We start from the raw sequence: 12,422 nt of genomic DNA, 5'->3' as shown, positions 1-12,422 counted from the left end.
TCAGACACTGTTTCAGACATCCAGACAATCCCCCTCATCTGGCTGCAGTACTGAGCGATACCATTGCCAATATAACAACAACAACAACAAAAAATCCTCCGTCCCTCCCACTCTTTTGTCTTCTTTCTTTCCGCTCCTCCCTCTTTCCCTCCGTTATTCATTTCTCATAATCACTGTCAGATGAAAAGGATCTGTCCTGTTTCCCATCAGGACAGCTGAATGCACAGCTGGGTGAGCACTGAGAAGTCAGCTGATGCAACGATGAAAGGGGTTATAGGGTTGAGACAGTACTGTGACCCTAGGTTTCGGGATGATGTACCAGCTGAAAATGGTTGTCAATAAGAGGTCATTGTCTTGTTTAGTTTTATCTTAATAAAACAAAAATAAAAGTTTAAGTACTAATGATACAGAGAGAGGACACAATGAAGAACATGGATACACAATTTTGTCTCAATTCTACTTGAATAACTTTATTTACGTCTTTAGGTCTCTACCTTCCGTCTGTCCTGCCAACACAGCTGAATGAAATTCTTACATTTGTGTCTACAGAGTACTGTTTATTTGGTATTGCACCAACTCCCTTTCTGAATCCCTGTCTCCTAATCTTGTTTCTCAGCTTTTCCTGTTCTCACATATTTCCAGTAATGGAAGTACGCAAGTGAAATTGAAATTTGCCGTATCACATTTCGTGCCTGCGGTTGAAGTCACATATTTACTGACAAAGCAGATTAGAATGTTTTAGCTTAACGTGTTCGTCCTTTCCTCTAGACTGTTGCTGATTTCTATCGATGTTAACATGGCATGAAAGTTAAATTTTTGAAATGTAAAACATGCAGTTATCACCTCTCAAAGCACGGAAACAATATTATGTACAATACTATTCTTATTTATTTTATTAAATTTCCTGTTGAGTGGCCTACTGGCTAAAACTGCAGCTTTCCTAACCACAGTATCCACGACTTCATGTCAATATCTCTAAAGGCACTAATAACATAAAAAAAACTTTTCAAAGAACATCACTAAAGACTGTCTTAGTAATATCTTTTGTATTTTTTGACCCTGCAACTCTTTGCCAATCCAGTCTCATCCCTGACCCTCATCCATACTTATTTAACAGCCTCTTGTACCACTACAGACAGCAAGAGCACCATTTGGTTTTAATCAGTCAACTTTTCCCTTTTCTTTTCTTCTTCCTGTCTTTCTCTTTCTGGAAAACTGTCACAGTGCATAGTTTGGCCCAGGTCACAATGCCACGGACCACTAAACCATTGATTCCACAGTTCTCCCACTGCCAGATCCCGTCTTTTCCTGGAAGCTCAGTGGTCCGAGGTGCTATGAGGCAGACATACAGACATACCACTGCTATAGCAGAGGGACCCACCTCAGTGTGCTGAGTCTGAGAGGCTAAAAACTGTCACTGCTGTGTGTTTAACACTCTTCAAAAACTTACAGTAGCTGAAGAAGTCAAGGCTTTTAACCACCATCTTTGAAATTTCCCCAACTCTTAAACAAGTCTAAACTTTGCAGGCATTAAGTCGGTCACATTAATATTAAATTTGGGTTTCATGGTGGAGTACATTGCTCACTTTACCCGCAGTTTAATTTATACAAACAAAAGTCTCAGTGGCAGATTTTTCCTCCAAGCAGAGCTAATCAGTTTAGCTTCCACTGGCAAGTTAGTGAACTGACAAAACCAAATGGCAAAGAAACACCTCCAAACATGCAGCAGCGCTAATGCCAGTGGATTTGTCTTTATTCATTACCAGGCTATCAAGTCCTAGCTACTGTGTGCAATAAATCAAATAATTTAAATGTTAATTGGGCAAATTGCGAAATAATTAAGGCTCACATCCCATAGGATTTGACAGTTTGCAGCAAGTGTGCCTTGTGTGTAAATTTATCAAACCAAATCAAGTGTGTTTCTAGAGTATGTTTGAAACAACCTGTGTTGACCAAAGTGCTGTACACGATAGTCAGGCAGCAACAAAAAGTTACAGTAGTAGTAATACAAATGCCAGACAGAATAAAAACAGAAAATCAATTTGATTTGTGAAATTAAAAAAGATTAAATACTAAAACAAGACAAAACAGAATAGCAACTTCTGATATCAACTTCTAAGATAAAGTAAAATACTATAAATTAAGACCATTATCAAACCCACTGATAGCATGTACGTCTTAAGATATGTCAGAGATGGAGGAACTTTTTCTTACAAGAAAAGGCTATTTTAAGGCTTTAGTGCCGCTACCTCACAGCTGCTAATATTTTACAGGTAATTGAGTATCAAAACTATTCAAACTGTGCCATGGTATTGTTTAGGTTAATCTCTAAAATCAAAATGGTAAAAATGCTTCAAGTTTAACTAATGTCTTTATTCCTGTCTTCATTGACTTACCAGGCCATCAGCAATTACAGCTAATACTAATTAATTTACTTAGGTCTTTTAAGTTACGCTGGACATTCAGATGGTATTAATTGCGCTCGCTGATAACAGCTGCTACTGTAGACTTGACAAATTGTTCAAATTGTTCTATTTTGCTGTGTATTGTTTGTTTATACATATCTCAGTAGCAGAACCTTTTGGGAAACAAGGGGTAACATTTGCCTAACTGACAAATGACAAAAAAAAAAAAAAACAACTCCAGTATTAAAATACAAACGCGCCAATATTTTGTTCTTAAAGGTCATTATGATACCAGGTTATCAGCTAGCTTTTCATAGCTAAGTGAGAAAGAACAACTTGAAATGTTAACTAATAAGCTATTAGGATGCTAATGTAAGTTGGCATTCGTCAGTTGGCAGGAAGGGTACTAGTTTTAGCTTTAGCTTTCTTCGGTAGCTGAGGGATAAATGAAATGTGCTTAATCAATTTCCATTGGCAAGGCAATGTTATGAGACAAATGTAACGACCAAGAAATGACTCCAAGTAAATGTTTTTGTTGCTGTCATCCATTGGGGCAGGCTGGTGAATGTTAGCTTCTAAATACATTACTTTATCTGGCTAACATTGTTTTAGTTGATAGCAAGTGAGCTAACCCTAGGATTTGCTTCTTTTGCTCTCATTTTCACTGGGTTTAGTCTAGCATTACTTTGCCAGAACTCCAGTGATTGTTTGGCTCCATTTGCCAAAGTGTAACTCAACAAACATGATTAGCTGTGTCTCCAGAGCAGCTCTGCCTCAAACAAATAAAAATGAAACTCCAGAGCTACATGGCGGTTCAGTGGTTTGCACTGCAAGAAGGTCCTGGGTTCAGTTGCTGGTCCTGATCCTTTCAGTGGGGAATATAAATGGGATTTCTCCATGATTCTTGCCATCGTGCAAAGACAGGCCAAGTATAGTGGTTTGCAGAGACTGAACTGTTCTCAGGAAAAGCAAACATCTGTATTTGTCTTACTGTAGCCCTAAGATAGACTAGTGAATGTTTACAGGACATATGTTGAAATGTACCATGACTGCACAAAAATAAAAAAAAATGTAGTCTAATCCTTTAATGCAATTGCTCATTTAGTTGGTAAATATCCCCAAATAATGAAAACCCCACAAATCCAACGCTATTAAATTAACAATGATACAAAACCTAAAAATTCTGCTCTTTTGAGAAACTGCGAGTGTTATGATTGCCAAAGGTTTCGACAGGTTATTTTCAATCACTTGATCAATTAGCTAAATAATTGACCTTGCAATCATAGAGAGAACTTCAATGAACTTCACTGTATGGATAATTTGGTAATCAGGTTTCAGGCAGTCCATCTGTCTGCTCCTAATATCCCTTCATTTTACAGTCTATTGAAATTACTGACAGACAAATATTTGAATTTACGTGGCGTATACCGTTACAGGCAACACATTCCAAAATAGATGTTAAATTTGGATCTTTCTTATGAATAATACATAATTAAATGGGAATCTATGAGTCAGAAACCAGTGAGAGTTTTTCCCTACCGATCCCTTAGGAACAGAACGAGTGAGGGAATGAAGGAAAAGGAGACCGTTGCCCTGAGACATAACACTGTAAATCATCATCACATTAGATTTTGGGGTTTTACATTCACGCTGTCAGCAGAAAATTTCTGAAAATTGCTTTTGAAGGGTATGACCACATTATTTTACATATATGGCTGCTAACTGAGATGCATCACTCCCATGTGAAGTCGGTAATGAGGCCTTGAGATCAGGTTTACCTGCTGATGAGTTGCTGACAGGTGCACCGCTCAACACAGCAAAGCCATCCAGGTTAACCCATTCAGGGTCTAAAAAAGACACAGGAGATCTGGATAAATGACGTTGCTATTGACAACTAAGTTAGCAGTGAATTTTATACATTTAAAGCTCACATATTTCTGATTTACAAGCGCATTTCTCTTTTTTTGTTGAGTTCTTGGCTTTTACATGGTTTTCCTTTGCCTCCTCCCACTTACCAAAGTGGGATTTTTAACCTCTTGTTTTCATTTCCTCTCCATCTTCCTCCTTCTTGCTTGTAATAGGTCAACTGTTCATCTTCTTTGCTTGAATAGAGACTGGCCAGACACATATTGACGTGGAGGCAAACAGTATGTGTTATTTATCACGACTGAAGCAGCTCTCATGCTGCTGAGGGAACAACACACGATCTGCGAAGAATTTCTGGAAAGGCAGCACTGAAACTCCACTCAGCTGCCAGAGATTTATGGCAAACTGCACCGGAGCTGGAAAGACCACAAGGGCCGCCACAACTGGGCAGCGCACACAAACACGCACCCATCTGTAGATGCTTTTTTTTTTTACACACACAGATACACAATATAAGACAATGCATGACTTCATCACTTGGCACCACCCTATCTTCAACCGCAACCACTACCAGACACATATACGTTGCGTGCACACACACAACTAGTGACCACAACACAGAGGATTGGGTTATAGGAGCAGGGCTGGGCTTGAAAAAGGGTTGGCTGCAGACTTTGAGTCGCTGATGAAGTATGACTCTAAGGTGCCAAGGACAGAGGAAAATGGAGTAATGACAAAAGCAGGCTAGACTGTGTCAACACTGCAAACTGTATGTGTATAGAAACGTAAGGACCTGTCTAATGTTTTACAAGGCAGAATTAGAAATGACCAGAGAAGCTGTTAAGACCTAAAAATAATGTCCTTCTCTCAAGCCTAAAATAACCACTGTCTGTTGAAATGGGATGACGACTGCTGGGCACTCACTCCACCACAGCTAGTCCTCGCTTTTTCTTTCGTTCTGGCAAACTCTGATGACAGCACATCCAATTATGAACTAATCTACTGACAAAAATCAATTACACATCCACACATGTGCGTTCCTATATCTCACCTCCCTGTGTCTCTACTTCGTAAACATCTTTGCTCATCCCCTCCTTATTCTTGGCACTTGCCTTGAGAAAGTGCAGAACCCTGAGATTTGAAAGCTCAGTCCAAAGTTTAAGCCAAACCTTCTTTTCTTGCACTTTGTCCATTTATTTTCCTCTGAATGGCTTTTTTGTCTAGCATTGCTACTAGCACTCACAGTCCCATTAGCTCCACTTTCGTTTGCTGGTAGAACTTGGTCAGTGACTCACAATCACCTGATCTTAACATCTTCCATTCTCACCCTGCTTCATTTGAACTTCTTAGCTTCTGTCTTACCTACATCCTCCAGCAGAGGAGAGCGGCTGTCCTTGCTCCCTTTGCTGAAGCGGTTTGACCTCGGGGGTTTGCTGGAGCTGATGATGAAGCGGTCCACAGGTCTCCCGTCCAGATGGATGGAAGGCTCCCAGCTCTCCCTCAGGCTCCTGTCCACAGATGTTTGCTTCCCATTTTGGGGCCGTAGGGGTTTCTCTGCTGCAAAAGAAATGATGTCAGGGCAAACTTGGGTTGTATGAAGTTTGTTTAAACAATACTAATTTAGCGTTGTCTGTTATGCTAAATGTGAAGACCTACATATTGAAGCAGTGTGTAGGTGTGAGTTTTTCCTGCTTCTCTACTTCAGTGCTACCAGGGCAATTTATTATACTTGGCATATAAAGGAACTCTAATGAAGCATAAACTTATGTAGGAGGCCATGAGAAATACAAACTAATCTGGTGATTAAATAAATACATGACGATTGCGTTGGATGTTAAAGACTCACATTAATGAGAAATCTTTATTCTCCCTACTGCCTACATTCAGTAACCACTTCTCAGTTTTTGGTTGCAAATGAATCCAATATAAAACTGAATTAACTTGTGTGAAGGAAAAAGCTGCTAAAAGACCCAACAGAAGACTGAAGACATGGGAAACGGTAAACAACCACTGGATTTTTATACTGACTTAACTGACTGACTCTCATGCCTGACCGCTCACATTGATACTGAAAACTCAGCTGAGTCAACAAATAGAGACTCATTAGAGGGATGATGCAGAGAAAAAGTAGAGCGAAACATCCAGAATGCTTGTTCTTTATACAGTTAATCAGTAGGGGGCTGTTAGGTCACATATATGCACAAAAGGGTAAAAATAATACATGCAGACTACTCAGTTGTGACATCAGTTATTCTACAAGACATGACAGTTTTGGCCACACGTGATCTTGAACAGTTATTCAGAATGCAAACAAATTCCTCTTCTGGGGGTATTTTTATGCTAAATGCGTGTAAGAATTCAAATAATTCCTCTTGAACATGCAGAAGTTGGTGTTTTTGACCACTATGGGGCAGCGCGGCACTCACACAATATCATCTTCCAAAGTTGATTTGGCAGTGTGTTAACAGTTTCTAATTAACACATCCAACACATACTTCAGAGTTTAAATAATATTTTTCTTTCCACTAATAAATGTATGTTCAGTAATCTACATCTGGTCTGGTTTCCATCAAGCTCTTATGGACATTTTAGCTATGAATGTTCCACGATGTGTCACCAGCTCAAAGCTAACTCTATCAGTCTGCCATTTGATTCGGGGCAGGTGGAGTACATTGGGTTTTTAGAGTGAAATCAGCTGCCTGATGTTGCTGCTGCTGCTGCTGCTGGAAACTGCAATGACGAGAGCAGTGAGAGTGAACCGAAACAGATGTCAGAACACTGCAAAGTGCTGAGGGGGAACTGCAGAGTCTAGTGACGGTCATTTAAACCCTTGTGAATACGAAACCATAGCAGATTCAACAAAACTAGGGCGAGGTTTATTAGCATGCTGGTCATTTATTGCTGTATAATTGTCAGTACTGTCAGCAGCTGCTCCTCCTGACTTTCTGTTGCCCCCCAAAGGTTTACGGCAGCACTTTTGGTTTTAACATCGTCACCAAAATCACTTCTTCTTTCTGTTTGCAGGTGTGCTCCCAGTTGGATCTGCACTTTTACTTTTCGCATTTAGAGATAATTGCCACTAAGGTCTCCTGAGCGCTACTTTACAGATGGTCACAACTTCTCAGAGGCCCTCAAAGTTGTCTCCGCTTAATGTGGAGTTTTAGTACGTGCTGAAAGATTGTCTCATCATTGTTTCAGCTGACTGCAGATATCACCATTCCAGCGGTGCGTGAGTACATAAAGGAGTGCGAGAGTGTTTTCCTAGTTAAAAAAGAAAACATAGTCTCCTCATTATTTCCTCATTAATGCAGGCGTACGGTGGAGTTAGTTTTATCAGCTGCCTGTGGCGCTCTCCACTGACACAAGTCTGGACACACTTCAATCACTTGCACCCTGTTTCCAATGAGGCCATGTATTACGTAGGAAGGGATCTGCTCCTCTGTCCAGACATCACTCTGTGATTTGGCCCCTTTGGAAAGTTATGATTCAAGGGCAAACCAGATATTTTTGATTAAATCAAGACTCCTTCAAGCACAGCAGATGCATGATTTCCATCCAAGAATAAACAGTTTGGGAAGCAGTTAAGCAACTGAGTGGTTGTAACAACATAATCTTAGAAAGGGAGGCTTGGTTTCGGGGCGTTGCTACGGGAGACCGAAGCAATAATATTACATTTTCAATGCTGTGTTTGTGAATGTGAAATGGAAAGACAGACAGATAGAGTATGATTGAGTTAGATAGTGGAAAATATTAAGTATGAGAGGAATGAGGGCACCGCCTCAGGGTCATTATGTCACTGCTTCTTTTTTGTCGTAGTTGATAAAATGTTCTTGTGCGTATAAAAGAAATTGAGAGAGTGTCTTAGATGGATGCAGGATGTGCAGCACACATGCACATTCAAAGACTCACAGTCAGATTGGCAGACATACATGTGTATTTGCATGTGTCGTTTGGGAGAAGAAGCATATGCAGGTAAGCCCTGAGGTCAAAGGGCTATTGTAAAACTGTTTGAGAAAATACTTGTGCTCATGCACCTGCAATGCACTCCACTTTTACATGAGCACCTTTTCACCTCACCACAAAATCACACAGACACTGACCCCTCATTCACCCCTAATGAGTTTGCCATTAACCTTTAAGAACTGTCTTTTCGCTCAAACTCCCATCAGTAATCAAGATAAGCAGTGAATGTGTGTGGAGTGATGACAAGACGCTCGTTACAGAGACAGACGGGCCACGCTTTGATTTTTTTTAAGAGAGACGATCAAACTCACAAATAGCTGCAGGTGTTTAGATAAAATAACTTAGTGCCATGGCAACAAGAGGAATGCACTGAAATGTCTTTGCTCAAGTGACTGAGGAGCCACATCCAAGCAAAGTGGAGCCTTCCACGTTTTTTTTCCATCATTGCAGCGCAAGTTTAAAGGTCTCTGTTTAGAATTTCTCCACTTGATGTTGGTATATGATCCTCTTATTGTACAAAATATAGTTAAAACTAAAACATGAAAGCAAACAAATCTGAACCTCAGTGAGGATTGGTCAGATTGAGCTTTGAATGAGAAAAAAAAACTCACCAACACTGAATCAGGCAGAAATTTTGGTTATTTTTGCTCAGGTTTTGAAATTTCTGCCTCGGAAGTTTTGAATGGCACTAAAATTAAATTTAATAAACGGACGATTTACATTTAGAAATGCTCCAGTTGTGGATAATTGACGGAGCATGCTGTCAGCAGTTTATATGAAAAATGATTTTCTGATGGCATTGCATTCTGTGTTTAATCCAGAATGAACAGAACACTGATTCTCAAATGGTGCAAATTCAATGACTGTAAATTTTCACTGTCACTCATTGTGTTGGAGGTAGAAACATAAATATCTTAAATCCGGAGGGGAATGTTGGAATGTGGGTCCAATAAATATCAAACTGCAGCCAGGAGATGGTTCAACTGAGCTTAGCATCAAAACTGGAAACGTGTTTTATAAGTATCTAAGTAAATGTTTTAATTCAGAGACTTCAGTGTTTTAATTAAGATAGTTATAACCAGCTTTTTTAGTGTTAATGGAATTCAGAGAAGCTGGTCATTAGATTTCCTTATCTGTGGACAGAGCTAGCTCTATTACTAACAATGTCTCATTTAGTTCACTGCAATTTTCTTCCCAAAAACTCATGCCATTACTTTAAAAGATCAGATTTTGGGTCTTTGTTGCATTTAAATCTTAAGAAAGTAAATGTAGCTTCAGTGTTTTACTACGATTTTTCGCTTTCTGTGCACACATAGATTCATCTAAGGTTCACGTCAAATCTTGCCTGAGGGTACAGAATTCCTTGTAGCACCTCTGTCAGTTTAAACGACGCTCACCTCTGACATTCAATAAATTCTCTGCAGTAATCGGCTGTGCATGAAAGCCAGCTTACTTAGATCACGGCTAAAGATGGTCATTGCCTTCAGACTGCAGTTAATCACAAAAACACATCAATCACCGGCCCGTCAGCCTCGATGCTGTCAGTTTATTATTGGGCACTGAGCCTTATTTCACATCGAATTGTGATTGAGAACACATTTTATTTCAAGCAACAACCTGGAGTGAGTAACTGTTTAGCTTGGGAGGGTTACATACATACATATGAGACTTTTATGACTTGTGACATCCACAAACAGAAGCTGGCCAGCGCAATTATGGTGTAAAAACATATTTTGTATTTCAGCGTTGGTGGCCACAACTCAGCTTTCCTTCACCGAAAGTTTCTCCCCAACGACTGTAATATTCACTCCCTGATGAAGACTGACACCTCTTCCTGCTGACATTCACTATGCTGTGACAGGTGCGTTCATCGCCCAGGTGGGATTTGTTTAAATAACTGGAATGATGCCCAGAGATGACATCATGACACCAGACATGCCACTGCTGGCAGGTTTGACAAGCAGTCAGGTTGTGCAGGATCAAATCCTGTCAGATGATTAAATATATCCAATATTGTGGAAAATATTACCCCTGACACTCTGTTTCCCCAGTGGGGAAAAAAAAGAATTTACGACATTCTTGACTCTCGAAACTTTTGCTGAAATCTGCAGAATCCCAACATTATAAGTGGAGCAGAGAAATTAAATTCCACTGGCCTGCAAAGACACGATTCCCTCTTTTTTCCCTCCTTCACTCTCTGTCCCACTTTCCACACACTTTCCAGGAAATGATAGACTGTGTGGAAGAAGCTGACATTCTTTATTATCCAAATACGCTATGTTTCTATTCTCTCAATTTGTCCAGAATATCCCATGAGTCCAGTTTGATCCACAGATTTTTTGGGGGGGGTGACAAGCTGATGACATGTGAGTGGAGAAAGTTAATGAGTAACACGCTCTTCTCCCTCAACAACTACTGTCAAAATACCAGAGAGGAAGGCGTTTAACTGCTCCGGCGTGCTGCTCAGTGGCCCACAGCAGTGAACTGTGGTTCTGCTAAGTAGCTCCCAGGTGTGAATGTATGGAAGTGGATGAATGTGGAGCGGAGTGTTGCAGGAAAAAAAAAAAAGCACGAAAACGATGGAAAAGAAAGTGACCACAACAAATAGTAGCTGCCTGTATTCAGCAAAAGCAATGACCTCATGCTTTAAGTGCTTACAGCCGAGGCATATAGAAACATACAGATCAACTGGCATGGCAAGTGGACTGAAGAAGTGAACAAGAGAGAAAAAGGAAAATCTGTTTGTAGCATCTAAAGCAAGCCAAAAAAAAGTTGTGCTTCCTCCCCTCCAAACCTCTTCCGACTTTATGGCACTTTTGATATTTTGGATATTTTTACTGTCTGGAAGATGTTGCGACTTTCTGCCTGAAAATTGATTTTACAAATGGCACTTAAGAAACTTCAAAAACATGTGTGCTGCTGTGGTTTTGCAGCCTCTGCGCTTGTCAAAAAAAAAAGTGCCACACATTTGATAAATCGCTGTACTGACATGGAATACATTTCTGGTGAAGTCCTGTCTGCCTTTGCATCACCAACAAAACTGTTCATATTCTTGCCTTTTTGGCTCCACTTTGCTGTCAGGCATATCCCACCCTTCCCTGACTGCAGCTGATGGATGATGTGACATTTCAAAGGATGCAGTAAATCAGCTGAGTGAAAACGAAAAGTGACAGGCAGAAAACTTAGAGGCAGCTCATTTATCACCACATTAGGGCAGATTGGGCACCAATTTAGCACGAAACCACTCAGAACATGTCTCTTTTTTCCACAATATTTCATCATGTAGTCTGAAATTTGTCATCATCTTCTAAACAGTGTTTCACAGTTAGGATTTACTCAGTCCTGCATCATATTTTCCTCTCACAGTCTAAATGTAGATCACTGTATAACTTCTGCAAACTACCTGCACACACTAGATGGGATATTCTGATGAGCACTTAATCAGTGCAAATAAGGACATTTTTAAGTGTGGCAGACATGGATGTGCACATGTGCAAATGCCCAAAGCAGTTCCTTCTTTAACAAATAACACAACTCAGATTTGCAGTATCACTTGTTTCTTTTAGATGCATCATTAACTGCAGCAATACAGACGCTAAAACCGCACAAACTTTGACAAACAAGCTCCACACACAAGATGAGTAGAAAGTATCAGTGCCTCAGTAATCACAGGAAATGCATGGGATCAAACTTGGTTAGTACATTAGTGCACCTGCTTAGGAGAAAGTAAGTCAACTTTTACCTGTCCATCCGCATCCCGGTGCGCAAAACGTAACGAATAGCGCCAAGAGCGTCCTGCTTGCGGCTAAAGCCATGGTGAAAGTGGCGCACTAGTGCTGCGGAGCGACGCAGCAGCTGGATGCAGAGGGCTGGGACACAGCAGCCTTCCCTCCCCTCAGCCGATGCTGCTCCTCACCGGGAACTTCTGTACAGCTGCAAGAACTAACTCACAACAATCATATTCTTACATCCAGTGGATTACAGTTTGAAAGAATTGAATGCAAGTTGCCTTTCAAGTTTAAAAACTGTTTAAAAGCGGGCTGAAAATTTGAATTTAAGCTGTGGAGCAGAGTGCTGTCTGCATATAGGAAGGTTTATGAATTCATATTTTTGATTTGTTCAGGGATAAAATGACATAAAAAAGTCTCCTGTGTTGTGAGCTCTTCCAAAGTGGCGCAGGGTTCTGCA

General features: G+C 40.3%; 1 protein-coding gene across 2 annotated transcripts in view; it reads right to left on the bottom strand.

The window, feature by feature from the left end:
* The window catches only part of LOC127530294 (fibronectin type III domain-containing protein 1-like), an 18,642-nt gene extending 6,220 nt beyond the window's left edge, over positions 1-12,422 (bottom strand). For both annotated transcript variants that reach the window (XM_051936668.1, XM_051936669.1), the window contains exons 1-3: positions 11,977-12,422; positions 5,634-5,828; positions 4,184-4,252 (exon numbers count right to left, since the gene is read on the bottom strand). In XM_051936668.1, the coding sequence (XP_051792628.1) occupies positions 4,184-4,252; positions 5,634-5,828; positions 11,977-12,049 (337 nt within the window). In that variant the 5' untranslated portion in view covers positions 12,050-12,422. The remainder of the gene's footprint in view (positions 1-4,183; positions 4,253-5,633; positions 5,829-11,976) is intronic.

Source organism: Acanthochromis polyacanthus, chromosome 16, assembly GCF_021347895.1.
Source record: "Acanthochromis polyacanthus isolate Apoly-LR-REF ecotype Palm Island chromosome 16, KAUST_Apoly_ChrSc, whole genome shotgun sequence".
In the NCBI taxonomy this organism is placed as follows: Eukaryota; Metazoa; Chordata; class Actinopteri; family Pomacentridae; genus Acanthochromis; species Acanthochromis polyacanthus.
This window is presented reverse-complemented; position numbering and strand designations above follow the sequence as displayed.